General features: G+C 37.0%; 1 protein-coding gene and 1 long non-coding RNA gene across 2 annotated transcripts; one reads left to right on the top strand and one right to left on the bottom strand.

Annotated features, from left to right (window-relative positions):
- Positions 1-375: 375 nt before the first annotated feature.
- Positions 376-17,760, bottom strand: LOC124389877 (phospholipase B1, membrane-associated-like). The gene is made up of 14 exons (XM_046855434.1): positions 17,697-17,760; positions 13,488-13,546; positions 12,174-12,241; positions 11,350-11,393; positions 11,123-11,243; positions 9,706-9,757; positions 9,259-9,339; positions 8,322-8,387; positions 6,435-6,526; positions 6,013-6,094; positions 4,653-4,754; positions 3,903-3,998; positions 880-951; positions 376-799 (listed from the first exon to the last, which is right to left on the bottom strand). Exons 1-14 carry the CDS (start codon positions 17,725-17,727, stop codon positions 683-685), a joined length of 1,083 nt encoding a protein of 360 aa, XP_046711390.1. The 5' UTR covers positions 17,728-17,760; the 3' UTR covers positions 376-682.
- On the top strand, positions 10,106-17,807 carry LOC124389878. Its single transcript, XR_006926649.1, has 3 exons — positions 10,106-10,420; positions 14,517-15,118; positions 17,685-17,807. It is a non-coding gene; the product is annotated as an uncharacterized LOC124389878 (long non-coding RNA).
- The last annotated feature ends 472 nt before the right edge of the window (positions 17,808-18,279 follow it).

Genomic DNA, 18,279 nt, shown 5'->3' with positions numbered 1-18,279 from the left:
ACATACAGTTCAGCATCAGTTCAACATCAAGCAGAACATTTAGAGAGGAATAAATGATGAAGAAACTCCTGACTTCGAACTCACCACAATACACGTGACCTGATTTACAAGGTTTTTTTAAGTGGTTGAAAAGAAGATTTTGGGCTCATGATCATTGTAATAAAAAAATCAATCAGTGTTTGAGTCATTAATATTATTCTATTAATAGATCAGTGTGCTGAGAGTCACATTTGAGTCTTTTCACATAAACCGAGTTGATTAAGTAAAGAGTCTTGAGAAAAAATGATAATAGGAACATAATAGTTATAATAAATCATAGTACTTTGGATACTTAAGTACATTTGAAGGCAAATACTTTTGACTTTTACTCAAGTGGAAGTTTAAAGGGACACTTTTATTTGAGTCACATTTTACCGAGTGTTTCTCTACTTTTAGAGAAGTCGGGGGTCTGCCATTTGCCGGTGTGTGTACTGTAAATGTGCATGACTATAAAAATAAATGTTGGCCAGTTTTAATGGCAGTAATCCGATCATTATGTCATCATGATGAAAAGTCAGTTTGATGAAGTCATGGACAGTTTACCACAAGCTCATTCCATCAAAATGAGGTAAAATGCTTAACTTACAGCATAAATTCATGCCTGTGTGTCAGAAAAACAGGACTAAATCTACAGTCTACAGCCTTAATCCTTATTGTTGTAGACGGTAATTAATCCTGTAAGGGTTAAAAGAGTCCAGATGACTTGCAGATGGTTTGCAGAGGACAGAGCTTTAGGTCTGGTGTATATATAAGGATGCTCCTGTGAAGGAAATAAATGTGAGATATGAGGAGAACATGAACACTGCAGAGGATTCAAAAGCATTGTTACTGTTATCCTACCTCTGATGGACACATGGGTATCACTGGCTCTGAGAAGGTCTCGATAAAATCCTTCTTATCTGGAGGTTGAAACTGCAAGAGATAAAGATTTTTGAGCAGGCTGTACCATGTAAGAAATTCACCACATGTCTTGCGATGGACAAGGAAAAGTGTACTCCACTTATATCACAGCATGCACGTCATTTTGAAGAACATCTGTAGAACAAGTGAGCTCCTGTTATCACTTACACTATAGCAGCTGCATTAAAAACAGTTGTTCCTTGTCGTAATAGAAACATAAACATCCTCTAAGGTTTTACTGGATGTTACAAAGTGCTAAACCTGGAGACTCCTTTCCATTTTCCTAACAGGATACAGCACTAATGGTACTAACTGGTGCTATTCTGACCCACGTGTGCTACTATGAAATTGGAGATGTCAAGTTGGCGAATCCGCCACAGAGACGTTTGACATGACATGCGTTTCACATACGGCGATTCTGCAACGGGTCGTTCGCTTCAAGAGCAGGAGAACATCATTGGAGAACGACAAGTGATCAGGAAGACCCTTAATGTGCTTAAATCCCAACTATGCAACTTGCATACATGATCTCACTTCCGCACCGACCCTACTCGCCAGATTCGACTCCTGCAGACTTCATCCTCTTCCCTAAGATGAAGATCAGCTCAAAGGTTGCTGTTTTGGAACCATTGTGGAACTTTGAAGAGAAGACTTAAAGGACACATTCCAGAAGTGGCAGAAAAGCAGGGGGCGCTGTATTACTGTGCAAGGGGACTATTTTTTAGGTGATGGTGTGCAAACGTTGATAAATAAAGTACTTTCTTGTAAACAGAGCGAGTCTCCAAACATTTTGAAACCACCTCGTATATCAACATTAAGACTTAAGAAATCCCCTTTTGCTCTAAGGATGAATCTGATATCCTACTTCTAAATGAAGTTCTCATCAACTGGAGACCAGTCACTGCTCTTGCTGAGGATGGATCATGAGATACATTACAATACAGTGGATATTCACTTAGGAACCCTGAAGAACCATGACGATGGATTTGGACTCTAATTAATATAAACAGTTTTGATACTGTGGCTTAGGGCTCCAATTGCCATTAAGGAACATTTGATAATCCCAACAATGATTAAACTATAATGAATGCTCATTTAGAGTCGCAGATGATGATGGGTTCAGACATTTAAGTCTGGTTCCTCTCAAGGTTTCTTATTTATGAAGTCATTGTGATTTATTGAATTGAATAGAATTTTCTCAACAGAAATTCTGACCGATATCCTATTGTGGTATAAAAGTACATTATATATAAAAAAGTACTTGGACACCCGATTTTTCCAGTCATATGTGCTTCTTCCCCAAAATGTATCCACAAAATTGAAGGCACACAATTATATAGGATGTCTTTGGATGTGTAACCATGAAATTGAACTTCATTTGCACTAGAAGATCCAAACCTGGTTGGAGTACAAGAGCTCCTGCTAGAGAGCTCTGATCTTAACTCAATTGAACAATGAACGTGAACGCTGACTGCACCCCAGGCCTCCTCACCTTCTCACCAACATCAGTACCTCACTTTACTAACACCCTTGTGGCTGAATGAATCTCCACAAAATCTAGTGGAACATCTTCTCAGAAGAGTGGAGGTCATTATAGCAGCAAATTGGGACTAAATGTGGAATATTCAACAAGCACTGTCGGAACTCAGAACCTCTCTCTGAGCGGACACACATATATATATATATATATATATATATATATATATATATATACAGTGGTTTGAAAAAGTGTTTGCCCCCTTCCTGATTTCTGACCTAAATCCTATTGAGATGCTGTGGGATGACCTTAAAAAGGCGGTTTATGCTCGAAAACCCTTTAATGTGGCTGAATTACAGCATCTCATTTTTATTGCGGTTTACGTTCTACTATTATTGAGTTAAGCTGATATCCTCCTACATGGATTATATTTTCATATATGTTTAACTATACTTATTCATATTAGTAATTATGTGTACGGCTCTTAGTGCAGAATATGTAGCTGCATTCAGAAGCTTGCTATCTTGTCTCTTCTCCGGGTTCTGCCACCTGCACACAATAGTCTTATGTCTTGTTATTGCGGTGTTGACCTTCGCTAACTTCTCTTTATCTGTTTTCCATTCAGCTTCTTCTCGCAAACATTCCAGACCAGCTCCTAGCAGCATTCTTCGTAGACAGTATCGCCAGTTTCAACTCTACTCCCTAGCAGCCGAGGTTGCACGAGTCACTGAACACCCATCTACCCAAACTGTTCCAGATAACCCCTTCCTGCCTCCTCGCACCATGCAACGCACTTTCACACATGAGACGGGCCCACAGACCTCGCCTGACCTCCAGGTTGTTTTCCACCAGGAGAAACTGATAATGAAGATTCTGATGATCTTCGCACACCTGCATCAACTCCTCCTTCTCTCTCTCCATCTTACATATCTTCTCCCTATCCTCCCTACTGGTCTCCTACTCATTGTTCTCCAACTTCCCCATTCTATCTCCCACTAATGAAAATTCTCCAGAGTCTTCTCTTCCTGTGTCTGTCCTTCGAATACTCTTCCATACCTTCTTGAGTCCCTATTGTTATCGACTGAATTTTTTAATCCTAATAAACCTACTTATTCTGCCTCATACTTGGTTGTTTACTTTCATCGACACACTCAAACAACATCAGTCAAGCCTTATTCTATATATGTTAGTATCAGACTTCAGTTTGCTTTCTACTTGGAGTAAATAGGTTGAAGGAGTTTAATTAAAATAAAGGCTGAATATATCTATTTATGTTAAACTCATGGTATCTAATAAGTTCTATACTAGTTAGAAGCTTAATATGTTGGATTAAACACACTCTAAATAAATTGGATTAAAATACAAGCTACATAAGTTGGATTTGATTCTTTTTCTCGGCAGCACATAGCAATCTTCTGGTTGGGTGTACACAAACAATTGTCAATATAGTGTAGTTAATGTTAATGTAGGAGAGATGAGATTTTACCATGTTGTTCCAGAGGCCCTTGGCCAACTCCTCGTGACCCTTTATGGTAAAATGAAAACAGTCTGGAGCAAAGTAACTAAAATCGATTGTGCCGTCCTGAAAGAAACCACAGAGAAAAAACAACAACATTTGGACTAATGGATAACTTTGTTGACAGATGCTTTAAGTGTTTTTTTTTTTATATATATATACAGTACAGACCAAAAGTTTATATATATTATATATGCAGTACAGACCAAAAGTTTATATATATTATATATACAGTACAGACCAAAGTTTGGACACACCTGCTCATTCAAAATATTTTCATGACTATGAAAATTGTAGAGTCACACTGAAGGCATCAAAACTATGAATTAACACATGTGGAATTATATACATAACAAAAAAGTGAACTGAAAATATGTCATATTGTAGGTTCTTCAAAGTAGCCATCAAGAGAATGCCAAGAGTGTGCAAAGCAGTAATCTAAGCAAAAGGTGGCTACTTTGAAGAACCTACAATATGACATATATTCAGTTGTTTCACACTTTTTTGTTATGTATATAATTCCATATATAATTCCACATGTGTTAATTCATAGTTTTGATGCCTTCAGTGTGAATCTACAATTTTTATAGTCATGAAAATAAAGAAAACTCTTTGAATGAGCAGGTGTGTCCAAACTTTTGGTCTGTACTGTATATATATATATATATATAAGGTTGTAAGTAATTTTATATTTAATAACTGTTTGAAAGAGGTACTCACAGCTAGTCTGGGTGGCTGTGCGTAGGCTGCATACGGCTGCAAAACCACAGCAAAATCCTCTTTAAAGTAGCGATCACTGTCCAGAAGCTCCTCCAGTCTCCTCTACCGAACCACAACACACACACACAAACCGGCTGTTAACTGAACTGTGTGTCACACAAATTGCTCCTCACTCGACTCAAAGGCTTTCGGATTCCCATTATGGTTTTGTTCCATGCTATTTTAAAAACATGTTTTATAGCATTGGAGAAAACAAGTAGCCTTCTTATGATGTCTCACCCCAGAGTCCAGACTTGTCCTATTTGTGTTGAGCTGAAACTCAAATGCACTCAAATGTGACTTTTGTGTCGATTATCCATTAGAGCTTGGGTGATGTGTTCCCTTTATTATAATGCTGCAGTTTTAAAGAATATTATGTATTTTGTGTGTTTATTTATGGAAAGATGTCAAACTTCTTGTAAGTTCCGATACACATTGTAATTTCTACGATTATTAGACAATACATATTTATCTATAAATAGATGTAATGGTACTACAATGTAAAAGATTTGTGTAGTTTTTAAAAGTAAAAGAATGTAAAATAGTGAAAATAAAAAGCTGTAAACTAAAAATTTAAAATTACTGTTTACTTCACAGTTACACACTGTTAATATAAATACAAGAATAAATACAAGAAAACGTAACACTTTTATTTTATTGTTTTTTTACAAATGCATACTGTTAGAACAATATGTTTTTCCTTTTTTTTTTTTTTTTTTACAATAAATCTTAATGATATGTTCAACAAGAATGTGTGTATTTATTTGGAAATAGATCATGTATCCCTGCCCCGGTCTGTCTCATAATTGGATAACACGATTATTTAGATTTCATTGACTCCTCCAGATTATAAGTAATGATTTGTGATAAAACTCTTTACAATGAAATAATGCAAAGTCATGCAATTATTATTAAATTGATAAATGTAAAGTTTGACGTTTAAAAATTCCGACTTTACTGATTATACTCATCATAGTGCCTATAACCATTACACTGAATCCTATTACTAACAATATTGCATTTTGTTCACTGAGAAAAAAAACCCTTTAAATTCCTGTTAACAAAGAATCATGTCATGTATATAATATATTTATTTTTATATATATAATTTAATATAATAAATATATAATATAATTCTTATTTGTAAATTCACATTGAATATCACAAACAATTTGACTTTATGTGGCACAAACAATGCATGATATACTCTGATAAAATAGTCGATTTGTCAATTTGTAATGCTTTTTCTCTTTATTAGGACGTAATTAGTACAATATATTATGTCACACTTAAATAGCTCTGTGACCCACATAAGACATACCTGGAATTCCAGATTTAGCTTACTCAACTCTGCCAGCTCAGTGGAGTTCTCTTCAGGCAGGACCAAACATGAACAGAAACTCCTAGAGAAAAAGAGAGAGAGAGAGAGATAGAGATAGAGAGAGAGAGAGAGAGAAGTAGATAGATAGATAGATAGATAGATAGATAGATAGATAGATAGATAGATAGATAGATAGATAGATAGATAGATAGATGTAAAGGGAAAAGAGAAAAATGAACACAAATGAGGTTTAAATGAGGTTTAAAGCAAGAAATTCAGATGTTTTGTGTGTATATGTGTGTGTGTGTGTGTGTGTGTGTGTGTGTGTGTGTGTGTGTGAGAGAGAAAGAGTGAGAGAGAGAGAGATGATCTTAATGCTAACACTGCAATCCGAAACATTTCCTGCAAATCCCAAGTCATACTTTTGAAGCTGGCAGCCAAAGGAGGGCTTCTGAACGTCCCTCAGAGGCTTCATAGTAAAAATCTGCACCATGTTGACGATCAGTCGAGGAACCTGGCAAACATTTTCATGACAGTAGTTACGAATAAAAGGACAAATTCTTGGCTTAGATTTCTAAAAGAAAGCTGTTGACAGAGATGGTGGTATGTTGATTTTATATTTCATAGCTATACAGTGGGGCAAAAAAGTATTTAGTCAGCCACCAATTGTGCAAGTTCTCCCACTTAAAAAGATGAGAGAGGTCTGTCATTTTCATCATAGCTACACTTCAACTATGAGACAAAATGAGAAAAAAAAATCCAGAAAATCACATTGTCTGATTTTATAAAGAATTTATTTGCAAATTATGGTGGAAAATAAGTATTTGGTCACCTACAAAAAAGCAAGATTTCTGGCTCCCACAGACCTGTAGCTTCTTCTTTAAGAGGCTCCTCTGTTCTCCACTTGTTACCTGTATTAATGGCACCTGTTTGAACTCGTTATTAATATAAAAGACACCTGTCCACAACCTGAAACAGTCAGACTCCAAACTCCACTATGGCCAAGACCAAAGAGCTGTCAAAGGAAACCAGAAACAAAATTGTAGACCTGCACCAGGCTGGGAAGACTGAATCTGCAATGGGTGAGCAGCTTGGTGTGAAGAAATCAACTGTGGGAGCAATTATTACAAAATTAAAGACATACAAGACCACTGATAATCTCCCTCGATCTGGGGCTCCACGCTAGATCTCACCCCGTGGTGTGTCAAAATGATCACAAGAATGGTGAGCAAAAATCACACGGGGGACCTAGTGAATGACCTGCAGAGAGCTGGGAGCAAAGTAACAAAGGCTACCATCAGTAACACACTACACCAGGGACTTAAATCCTGCAGTGTCAGACATGTCCCCTGCTTAATCCAGTACATATCCGGGCCTATCTGAAGTTTGCTAGAGAGTATTTGGATGATCCAGAAGAGGATTGGGAGAATGTCATATGGTCAGATGAAACCAAAATAGAACTTTTAGGTACAAACTCAACTTGTCTCGACAAGTTGAGTTTGGAGCAGAAAAAATGCTGAGTTGCATCCAAAGAACACCATACCTACTGTGAAGCATGGGGGTGGAAACATCATGCTTTGGGGCTGTTTTTCTGCAAAGGGACCAGGACGACTGATCCGTGTCAAGGAAAGAATGAATGGGGCAATGTATCATTGGATTTTGAGTGAAAACCTCCTTCCATCAGCAAGGGTATTGAAGATGAGTCGTGGCTGGGTCTTTCAGCATGACAATGATCCCAAACACACCGCCCAAGCAACGAAGGAGTGGCTTCGTAAGAAGCATTTCAAGGTCTTGGAGTGGCCTAGCCAGTTTCCAGATCTCAACCCCATAGAAAATCTTTGGGGGGAGTTGAAAATCCGTGTTGCCCAGTGACAGTCTTAAAACATCACTGCTCTAGAGGAGATCTGCATGGAGGAATGGACCAAACTACCAGCAACAGTGTGTAAAAACCTTGTGGAGACTTACAGAAAACGTTTGATCTCTGTCATTGCCAACAAAGGGTATATAACAAAGTATTGAGATGAACTTTTGTTATTGACCAAATCTATAATGAAAATGACAGTCCTCTCTCATCTTTTTAAGTGGGAGAACTTGCACAATTGGTGGCTGACTAAATACTTTTTTGCCCCACTGTATCTACTGTTTGAAATATTCTTACATGGCAACTAAGAGGAAAAAAGATTTGCTTTAAAACCTCCTGTTATACAAACACATTCATAAAACTCTCAGGTACTTTTGATCCCAGCTGATCACAAGACAACATTTTAAATGTAACTTGAATGATATTTAATAGATGCATAAGGAATCACCTCATTCTTCATCATATCCAGGGAGGCTGTGAGGTACTTGATGAAGTTGTCAGGTGTAAACAATTTCTGCAACAACAACAAAAAACACCTTAAACTAAGTAATCCTGCAATATTCTGAGATTTTTTAATTTCTTTCTTGCGGTTTATTTAGTGTCTTATTTAACTTAAACTTGAATCGTTTTTGCTAATTTAATAACCTTTTAAAATCTGTAATTTGCTCTGAATCTGGGCTCTTAAGCACTTTGTACTAATCAGTATTTCATAATCAACAATAAAAATAAATATATACAATCTATATATAAATACATTTATTGCTGGTAATGTAAATAAATCCGAGAAATGCACAACTTTTCAACAAAATCTGTTATTGCTATGATACAGTAGGTCTACGAATTCGTATACACAGGAGTTAAAATGTATAACAGTTAATAATTTTATTGATAAGAACTAATAAATGTTAGACATGACAATTAAAGTTGTTTATAACAGTACACTATATGGACAAAGGTTTGCACCTGACCATACATTTCATACGTAAATCTACTACCCGTTTGCTGTTATAATAACTGCCATTCTTTTGGGAAGATGTTCCACTAGATTTTGGAGTGTGGAGATTTGTGTGAAATTCAGCCACAAGGGTCTTAGTGAAGTCATGGTGTAGGTGAGGAGGCCTGGGGTGGCGTTCCAATTCATCCCAAAGGTGTTCAATAGGATTAAGGTCAGAGCGCTATAGCAGGAGATCTTCCACACCAGCACATGTAAAGATAATCATTGAGCTGGATATGTGCACAGAGGAATTGCCATACCAAATTGGTGGTAACAGTTTGGGGAAGATCCACATATGGCCAATACTTTTGCCCATATAGTGTATATCTAAAGCGTCCAGTGATCATTTGATGTGTTCGAATAACAACATGATAAAAAATTGCTGACTTACTCTGTCCTTGCAATAATCACAGATGTCATTCATCCCAATTAAAATAGTCACCAGCTTCCAGTCCTCTTTGAAATTTAACCCCTAAATAAACAGAATACAATTCATAAAAGTTAAAACGAATTAAACTAATAGAAACTCTGTACTCTGTCAATATCTACCATACGCATCTATCCCTTTCTGAAATTCATGTGTGTGTGTGTGTATATATATATATATATATATATATATATATATATATATATATATATATATATATATATATATATATAGTTTTCTTATACTTTATACTTATTTTATTTGTATGAATGTGTATGTGACTTTGAATTTGAATTTTGATTTGATTTGAATTTAAAAACAAAAACCCCTGTATGATCACAGACTACAGGAATTCAAATACTACAGGTTATAATGACAAAAATAGCACAAAATAGCAGACGGAAGTCCTACCGGATAGGTTTTAAAGGTGTCGATCATGTTCCTGACCTGTGCGGAGAAGTTCCTGTTTACCAGGAACAATTGAAAAGCATGACACATGAAAGAATAAAAAAAAGATTGAACAACTTCAACACCATTCATTCTGCATATGGGTTTATTTGATTTATCATGTGTGTATTTGTGTGTGTGTATCTTTTAGGCCCAGGGTCACTTTATGCATTCTTATCATATAGATATGCTTATCACGATTGTACCACTTATCACATTCAGGCACAGAGTTCATGAAGATTTCCCTCTCTCATTTTCATTAAGCACTTTAGTTTACTTTTGCTGTCTATGCTAGTAATATAGGTCACGAAGCAGGAAAACATCCTTCATGGGTTCGCTTGTCCTTCTCAGAACAGCAAACACACACACACACACACACACACACACACACACACACACACACATGACAGACAGAGAGTGTCTATTTAGTTTTTTTTTCCATATTTCAGCAAAATAGTTTCTATTGGATGTTCCTAATCTGCAGTGGTCAGTATCTAGCAAAAGTGCTCCAAGGAAGGAACAGTGGTGAAGCTGAAGCCGACAGCCAAGGCTCATTAATGCATGTGAGGAGCGAAGGCTGGTCCATGTGATCTGATCCAACAGACGAGCTCCTGTAGCTCAAACTGCTGAACAAAAAAGAGTCTTGATGTATACCTACCTCATCCGAAGGTGGGAGCAGGTGAGCAGCGCTAGATGACTTTTGCAAGCATCAGTGTTTTGAATTTGATACATGTAGCTACCAGAAGCCAGTGGAGGGAGTGGTGTAGCAGAGGTGTGGTGTATGTAAACACAAGCAGGTTTAAAACTACTTGTGTAGCTGCGTTTTGGATCATTTGCAGAAGATAAATTGCATTTCGAGGTAGACCCACTACCCACTAGTAGTCCAGTCTCATAAAGACAGGAGACTGAACAAGCACCTGAGCAGCCTACATGAATAAACATCCTTCTGATGTGTACCAGCCTGGTATCTATAAATTGCCATAGATGTTCTATTGGTCTTTATGGTATCCACTATACATAACAAGTTACCTATAGAGGGCAACAAAGTGCCAGTAGAGACCCTCAAGGACCATTACAGCTTCCATTAAAATGTAGTTGTTTCCATTTCTTTTTTAAACAAATCACAATAAATGTGATGCGATGTTTATTTTCCTGCTGATCATGAGTACCAGTGAGTAAATCTCAGACACATGAGCATATTGGTTTCTAAATTATTTCTGTAAAACTGGAGAAGCATCAATTTCTCAAATGTGAGGAAGTGGTAGTTGTTAGGAAAGTCCAAATCTTTAGCCAAGCCCCGATCCCGTAACCTAACCCTCAACTGTTTGTTTGTGTAAATGAGATAAATGAAAAATGCCATAAATGTGAACATTACACTTACACTGTGTTGTGTCCAGTGACGGCTAAATTAAATCCGGTCTCGTTAAGGCTTGAAGGACGATCGTTCAGGGTCATTATAGGTGCCGGAAAAATCACATTCGGGTTAAATAGTTTCACGATGTCTAAAACAGAAAGAAAGAGAGAAAGAACTCACAGATCCCATGTTATTCAAAGTAAGAAACAGAGCAGGAGAGAAATATCCTCTGAACCTGAGATAAGTTATCTTACTTGCGAGAGTGATAACATCACGGTACGTTCCATGGCCCCCGATACTGCACACAGAAAGATAAAGTTCTGACAATAATGCTGACTGAATAGTATATCAAAAACACAATCAATGAAACTGTTACCTCTCGTGTTTTCTGTATGATCATTGGGTTATTCAATTCAACTTAACCCTTAAGCTAGTTAAGCTGCAGGATCAATTCATGCATCGCATTTTGAAGGTGAAAATGCATTCGAGGAAAGAGAAAGAAAATTAAATTAAATTAAAATATAGCTAATTATGGTCCAGTGAAAAGTGATGTCACAGAAGGCTTTAAAATTAGTTACTGCTCTTCTCACAGGTCACAAGATATGCAATTAACATTCTTTTTTTTTTTTAAGTTACTATTTAACTTTTTTAAATTTTTACTTTTAACTTTGTAATTGAATTTGTTACTTTTTATATCAATTGGCCTGGACAGTATGAGGAAGAAACCTTGAAAAGAACCAGAAAGAACCCATCCTCATCCGAGTGATAGAACCACAGAATCTACTGTAGGTTTGGTTGTAAATTTTTCCCTAAAAAATTCTCTGATAGCATTGTTTTATTTTTAACCTGATTTCGATTATCCAAAAAAATTGCATTTGAGTACTTTTAATTATTTTAGAATTGACTTTCTTTTTCTTGTTGAGGAATGTAAGTTATTAAATACAAATATGGAATGTAACAAGGTCTGATATACAATTAAAAAATAAAGCATCGAAATTTAGAGAGATACACAATCCAGTTTTATATTGTCAACAAAATCATGATTAAATGAAATATCTGTGCTGGCAAGATTCATTACCTCCACGATACTTGACGATACTCGATTGGCACTCCCAGGAATGTAGACGCATTTGCACCAATAGCAGTCTGATAAAAAATGCAATACATGTTTAAATCTTATAAGTAGACGAATTAAGCCACAAGAGAACAGAGATGATTTTATCTGTTCAGTTTTTAACGTTTATTAGCATTAAACTGAAACCTGCATCAGGAAGGATGTTGATTTTTACTTCCCCCTGGGTACAAACAAAGTGAGTGTACCCTCTAAAGTAGAAAAGTTATCTTCAGGGTCGAATTGTGTGCACTCAATTACTTTAAATATACATTAAAGGTGCATTAGATCTGATGAAAGGTTAAAGACAAAAACAAGGTTTGTTAAAAACAAAAAGTCTAATTTTGACATAGTTCTGAAATCTATACACTTTCCTAACTAAAGCATGTGTCACTTTTGTATCAACCACAATTAATGTTTTACAATTCCAGCGGTGGTTTACCCTAAACTTCTACAAAGCCTGTCAAAAGATTGAAAAGACAGAGTCTTTTATGGTTTTTGGAACCTGGTCCTTTTGTTTCTATGCAGTGAATGAGGTACAGTAAAAGGCAAAAAACGAACAAGAATTGGAACCGATTGCATCTCCCCCAAATTCAACCATGGAGGTGGAAATGTAATGGTCTGGGGTTGTTTTGGTGCAGGGAAGACTTATTCTGGGTGAAACAAATTCTAAACCTACATGGCTACCATTCCATGCAATTCCATCTGGACTGCGTTTCATTGGAACCAACCTCACCATACAACAAGACAATAACCCGAAGGGTACCTTCAAGCTACAGACGACTGGAGTGTTCTATCATAGAATAGCCTGGCCAGTCACTGCACCTAAATCCTATTGAACTGCTTTGGGATGAACTGGATCACAAGGTCTGAAGGTGAACAACACCTTTGATGAATTTTACAAAAGAGCACGGCAAAGTATTTCAGCTGAATGTTTGGAAAAACAAACTGTCCAGATGTCAAAAGTGTGTAAAGCTGTTATTCATGCTAAGATTTTTCATTAAAAATAAAGTGGAACATCTGGACAACTGGTCAAAGTAAATCTTCATACCTTTAAATGACCTGCATAGACACAAATTGAACATGCAAGTGTCTCTCAAAAACCATAAAAGACTCCGTGTTTCCAAACTTTCGACTGGTACCCTCACATTTGTAACCTAAAATATATTGTACTTATAAGTAAACAACTTATAAGTTACAACTTGTCTGCTTATGTAGTGCCACATGGGGGAATTTGTAGCCACTGAGCACCGAACATTAACTTTCAATGCTGCTACTTACAGTCAAAGAGTCTCCCAAAGCGGCAATGACTTTAATGTCAGCTGCTTTCACCTTTTCCACTGAAACAGAAAACACAAGGGTCAGCTTTGGGAAATAAAGGCCTTTACCATGAGATTTTATGTCCAAAGTAAATAAGGGGCAGTTGTATTAAGTGAAAGTATCTTCTTCATCTACTTTCAGCTGCTCCAATTAGAGGTCGCCACAGCGGATCACAGCGGATCATCCGTCCTCTACAACTCACTCTGTCCTCTACAACTACTTGCATGTCTTCCCTCAACACACAACCATAAACCTGCTCATTGTTCTTCCTCTTTTCCTTTATTCTGGTGGCTCCATCCTCCAAATTCTTCTACTGATATACCCCATGTCCCTCCTCTGCACATGTCCAAACCATCTTAATCTCACTTCCCTCACCTTGTCTCCAAAATGTCCTACATGCGCCGTCCCTCTAATAAACTCATTTCTAAACCTGTCTATCGTCGTCACTCCCAATGAAAATCTCAACATCTTCAGCTCTGCTACCTCCTACAAAAAGTTAGAACTGTAAAACAGAGATCTGAGTTGAACAATATGGTTAGACTCGTTTATAATATGTTTAGATTGATTAAAGGGTGCTACTATTATTTAATAACAGCTGAATGTGTTTATCCAATAGAATAACACTTCATTTCATATAATAACAACTAATACACAGAAACAATAATCCAGCAGCAAAACCTTTTTGCTTTTGGCTCAGGACACCTTTAGTAGAGAGCTACATGGGGCATATATGGGCAGAAAACAGATAATTATTCTTTAAGAAATGGCAACAGTATGTAATTTTAAGTGTAGGGATCTCAGTCAGGTGAGCTTTGTGTGTGTTATCTGAGAACGCAGATAAGCATGTAGGAGTCCATGCAAATTATTCTTGGAGCACAACCAAAGTCAAATCTAACTTTTATGTCATCCCACAATTATATGACCAAAGGTTTGTGGAAGCTGGAAGCATAAAGATAACTAGATTATTTTTTTTATGTTGTTGCATTACAGGGTTCCTTAACTGGAACTAAGAGACTCAAACCTATTTTAGAGCTCCATGAACACATGGGGTGTGAAGGTTGGAGTGGAAGAACCCAACTGCCCTGCACAGATGCCTAACCTCCACAACCCACAGCCCAACTAAACAGTTCTGGGATGACTGAACCTCAGACATCTTCACCTAACATCTGCGCCTCATCTCAATAACGCTTTTATAGCTAAGTGAACATTATTCCTCACAGCCATGTGGCAACATCTAGTGGGAATCCTTAAGTTAAGTTTATTATAACAGCAAAAAGAGGACTAATTTTGGAATTTGTTCAACAAGTACATATGAGTGTGATGGTCAGGTGCCATCTAATTTTGGTCATGTAGTTTATATAGACAACTGTGGTTTGTACAATAATTTTAGGGATGGAAATGATGTTTGGAAACATTAGCACAGTGGAATGTTGAGTAAGAAGCAAACCGAACTGATCTTTTATCCTGATGTTTTTTTTTTACATTTATTTACATTTCATTTATATTTCTGGCATAGCGGCTTTTCTCGTCTGCCAGTTGAGCATTGGAGGGATGAAGGCCTTGCTCAGGATCCCAGCAGTAACAGCTTGGTGGTAATCTGATCTCACAACATTCTGATCCAGAAATCCAACATATTTGTCACACGAAGGCCATTTTACTTTCTCAGCTGCTTTGGAGAATTTCTTTCATCATCTTTAATATTTGCAAAGCAGTAAGTGCATATCTCAAAACTATCTGTACAAACAGCACAAAACATTGGATTTCTTGCAAAAGTCTGAACTTTTCTCAAAATTCCTCAGTTCATCTCTCAAAAGTAAGTATTTGTGTCAGTGTACATCTCATTCCCATCAGAATGAAAAGTCCTTTTGTCATTGTTCACAATCAAAATCGTCAAAATGTTAAGTTGTGTTCTCAGTATGACGCTACACAATTTCAGGATTTTTGGATCACAGTGACTGCACAAAAATTTCCTTCTGTTTGGCATCTATGAATTTCAGCAGCACAAATGTATTTATTTAAGAAGATAAGATAAGATAAGATAAGATAAGATAAGATAAACTTTAATGATCCCGAAGGAAATTTTTAAGTGGCCAGCTGCCCACACATAAAAACACAATCATTCCTAAAAAAATAAAATAAAACACAATAAATAGATAAAAAATAAAATGATAAAAAGGTACAAGCAAATATAAACATAAACAATCACCCAAAATCAAAATCAAGCCAAGTTTCCCAGAATTCCAGCCTAATCAAAAAGATAAAGTAAAAGCTCTCAACACAGAGTGTTGTGCAGTCTGATGGCTCGTGGGACAAAAGACTTCCTAAGTCTGTCTGTGGTGCAGCGTTGGGATAAAAGTCTGCTGCTGAAGCTGCTCTTCCTCTTACTGATGGCCTCATGCATAGGGTGTGTCACATTGTCCATGATTGCCTGAAGTCTCAACAATGTCCGTTGTTCGCCACCTCCTCCACTGAGGCCAGCTTCAGTCCCACAACAGAGCTAGCCCTCCTGATGATCTTATTTAGTCGGGTCAGGTTTTTCTTGCTTGTGCCGCACCAGCACACCACAGCGTACAGCAGAGCACTTTCAATGACTGATTGATAAAACATACTAAGAAGCTTGGTGGAAATATTAAAAGATGCCAGCCTTCGCAGGAAGTACATCCTGGTTTGACATTTTTTACTGAGCAGGGTGGTGTTCTCGTTCCAGTCCAGTTTCTTGTCCAACACCACTCCCAAATATTTATAAGACGTGACCGTCTCCACCAGGTCACCATCAATGCATATTGGCTGGGAGAGGGGGGGTTGTCTTCTGAAGTCCAGAATTAGTTCTTTCGTTTTTCTAATATTTAGCAGTAGCTGGTTCTGCTTGGACCAAAGAACAAAATCCTGCACCAGCTGCCTGTACTCCACCTCCTTGTCTTCCTTAATGCAGGCCACAATGACGGTATCATCTGAGAATTTCTGTATGTGGCAAGCCTCTGTGTTGTGTTGGAAGTCGGTCGTGTACAGAGCAAACAACATTGGAGAAAGAACTGTACCTTGAGGTACTCCCACACTGCTGCAAAGTGTTCTGGAAAGGCTGGCCCCCATTCTGACAAACTGGGGTCTGTCCTTCAGATAGTCCATGATCCAGGATATTAAGTATGGCTCGACTGCCATACTCCTGAGTTTTTCCTGCAGAATTGGGGGTTGGATTGTGTCAAATGCGCTGGAGAAATCAAAAAACAACATTCTCACTGCACATCCCCCTTCATCAAGGTAAGACAAAGTGCGGTGGAGGAGATGCAGGACAGTATTTGGTTGCATATTTGATTTATATTGATTGCAAGAGACCGAACAGGATTCACACTTTTACTGTACTGTACAAGTGTTTGTTCATTTCTTAGTTTTTCATCCATTTTTTGCTCTGTCTGTATTCACTCTCCAATTGAAGGTTCACAAGATTCACCTTTGAACTGTTTTATAGAACTGGTTGATTATCGGTTGATCCGATGCCGTTCACTCGCCATCATTAGTGACATTCGAGATTCATCTGTCCAATCCATCAATTCACATCACATTTACAAAAAAATGTAATAGAGATTTCAGATGACAGATGTTGACAACTGGTTTAACCATTTTGCATTCAGTGACGTATACAATAAACTGAGATGTTTTGGAGGTTTAGACAATTCAGGTGAAACCAGTATAATATATTTTTGATCAACATGAACATAAACAACTGATAATATAGGAAACAGCAGACACTTGTACACAATCGATTAAATTAATGTACAAAAGCATTCGCATTTTGATCAAAGCAACGAGAAATGGCTTTTATGATGTGCACAAGTGAGGTTGAACAAGCAGTTTCTGGAATTTCATTTCTGATCTGACAAATGATCCAAAGCAACTGAGAAAAACAGTATTTAGATAAGCCTCAGAAAGAGAGACAGATGTAGAGATCTGTGATATCTCTGATAGATTAAAAATAGCAGATAATAAAGGTACAGGGTGAAGTCAAGCTCTTATCAAATACTACTTTTATGCTTCCTAAGAAGAAGAACAATTCTGTTGTTTCTTTTATGCACAATTTTATATCATTTTTTAAAAACTATTTCTATATTTATAAATTAAAAGCTCCATGCCTTAAATCTTCTAGATTTTCTATTATTTTAGAGCTCGTATTACCTGATGTTGGTACAGTGGGAGAAGGGCTCATGTCTGGACACTGGAAAGTCGGATGCTTGAAATTCTGCTGTCGAACTTTATCTGGATACTCCTGCAAAAGCAAAGAATTGAAAAAATCCCCACAAAAACAACTATCGGTAGCTCTAGCAGTGTAAAAAGGTTTCCATGTGTCTCCAATTATTCCTCGGAAATTTCCAAATTAGGATTTTGCTGGCAGAAATTCATCAAAAAAATACAAATAATAGGCTCATTATTTCAGTGTTCAATTATTTAATATTTCTTATTACTTTGCTTCAAAGGTCCCAGACGTACCCAGACAGGTACGTCGAAAACCGGGATTCTACCTGAACCTGTGACCTCGTGGAGTCTCAAATTATTATTCATTCTTCTCAACCTTTTAGATTTTCCCTGGAAAAATTAAAGTTTTCCTAAAAGGGTTTGATTTGACACTGTTTAGGGGTGTCGTTTAATAGTCTGTAGAAGTGCTATTTTCTGTAAATCGAGTTTATATGTTATAGAGAATTCAGTAGCTTTGCTCGAAGCAGCTGTATGTAGTTAAAAAAAGTAAAGAATGTTTGAGAAA

This window comes from Silurus meridionalis, chromosome 8, assembly GCF_014805685.1.
Source record: "Silurus meridionalis isolate SWU-2019-XX chromosome 8, ASM1480568v1, whole genome shotgun sequence".
Lineage (NCBI taxonomy): Eukaryota > Metazoa > Chordata > Actinopteri > Siluriformes > Siluridae > Silurus > Silurus meridionalis.
The sequence above is the reverse complement of the archived record's forward strand: the minus strand, read 5'-3'. Positions and strand labels throughout refer to the sequence as shown.

Bases quoted from the DNA above. Each gene is read 5' to 3' on its own strand.
- LOC124389877 (XM_046855434.1), bottom strand. From the start codon at position 17,727: ATGAGCCCTTCTCCCACTGTACCAACATCAG. The intron at 13,547-17,696 runs GTAATACGAGCT...TTTCTGTTTCAG, and splicing joins TCCCACTGTACCAACATCAG to TGGAAAAGGTGAAAGCAGCT. The intron at 9,340-9,705 runs GTAGGACTTCCG...CTGTTTATTTAG, and splicing joins ACACCTTTAAAACCTATCCG to GGGTTAAATTTCAAAGAGGA.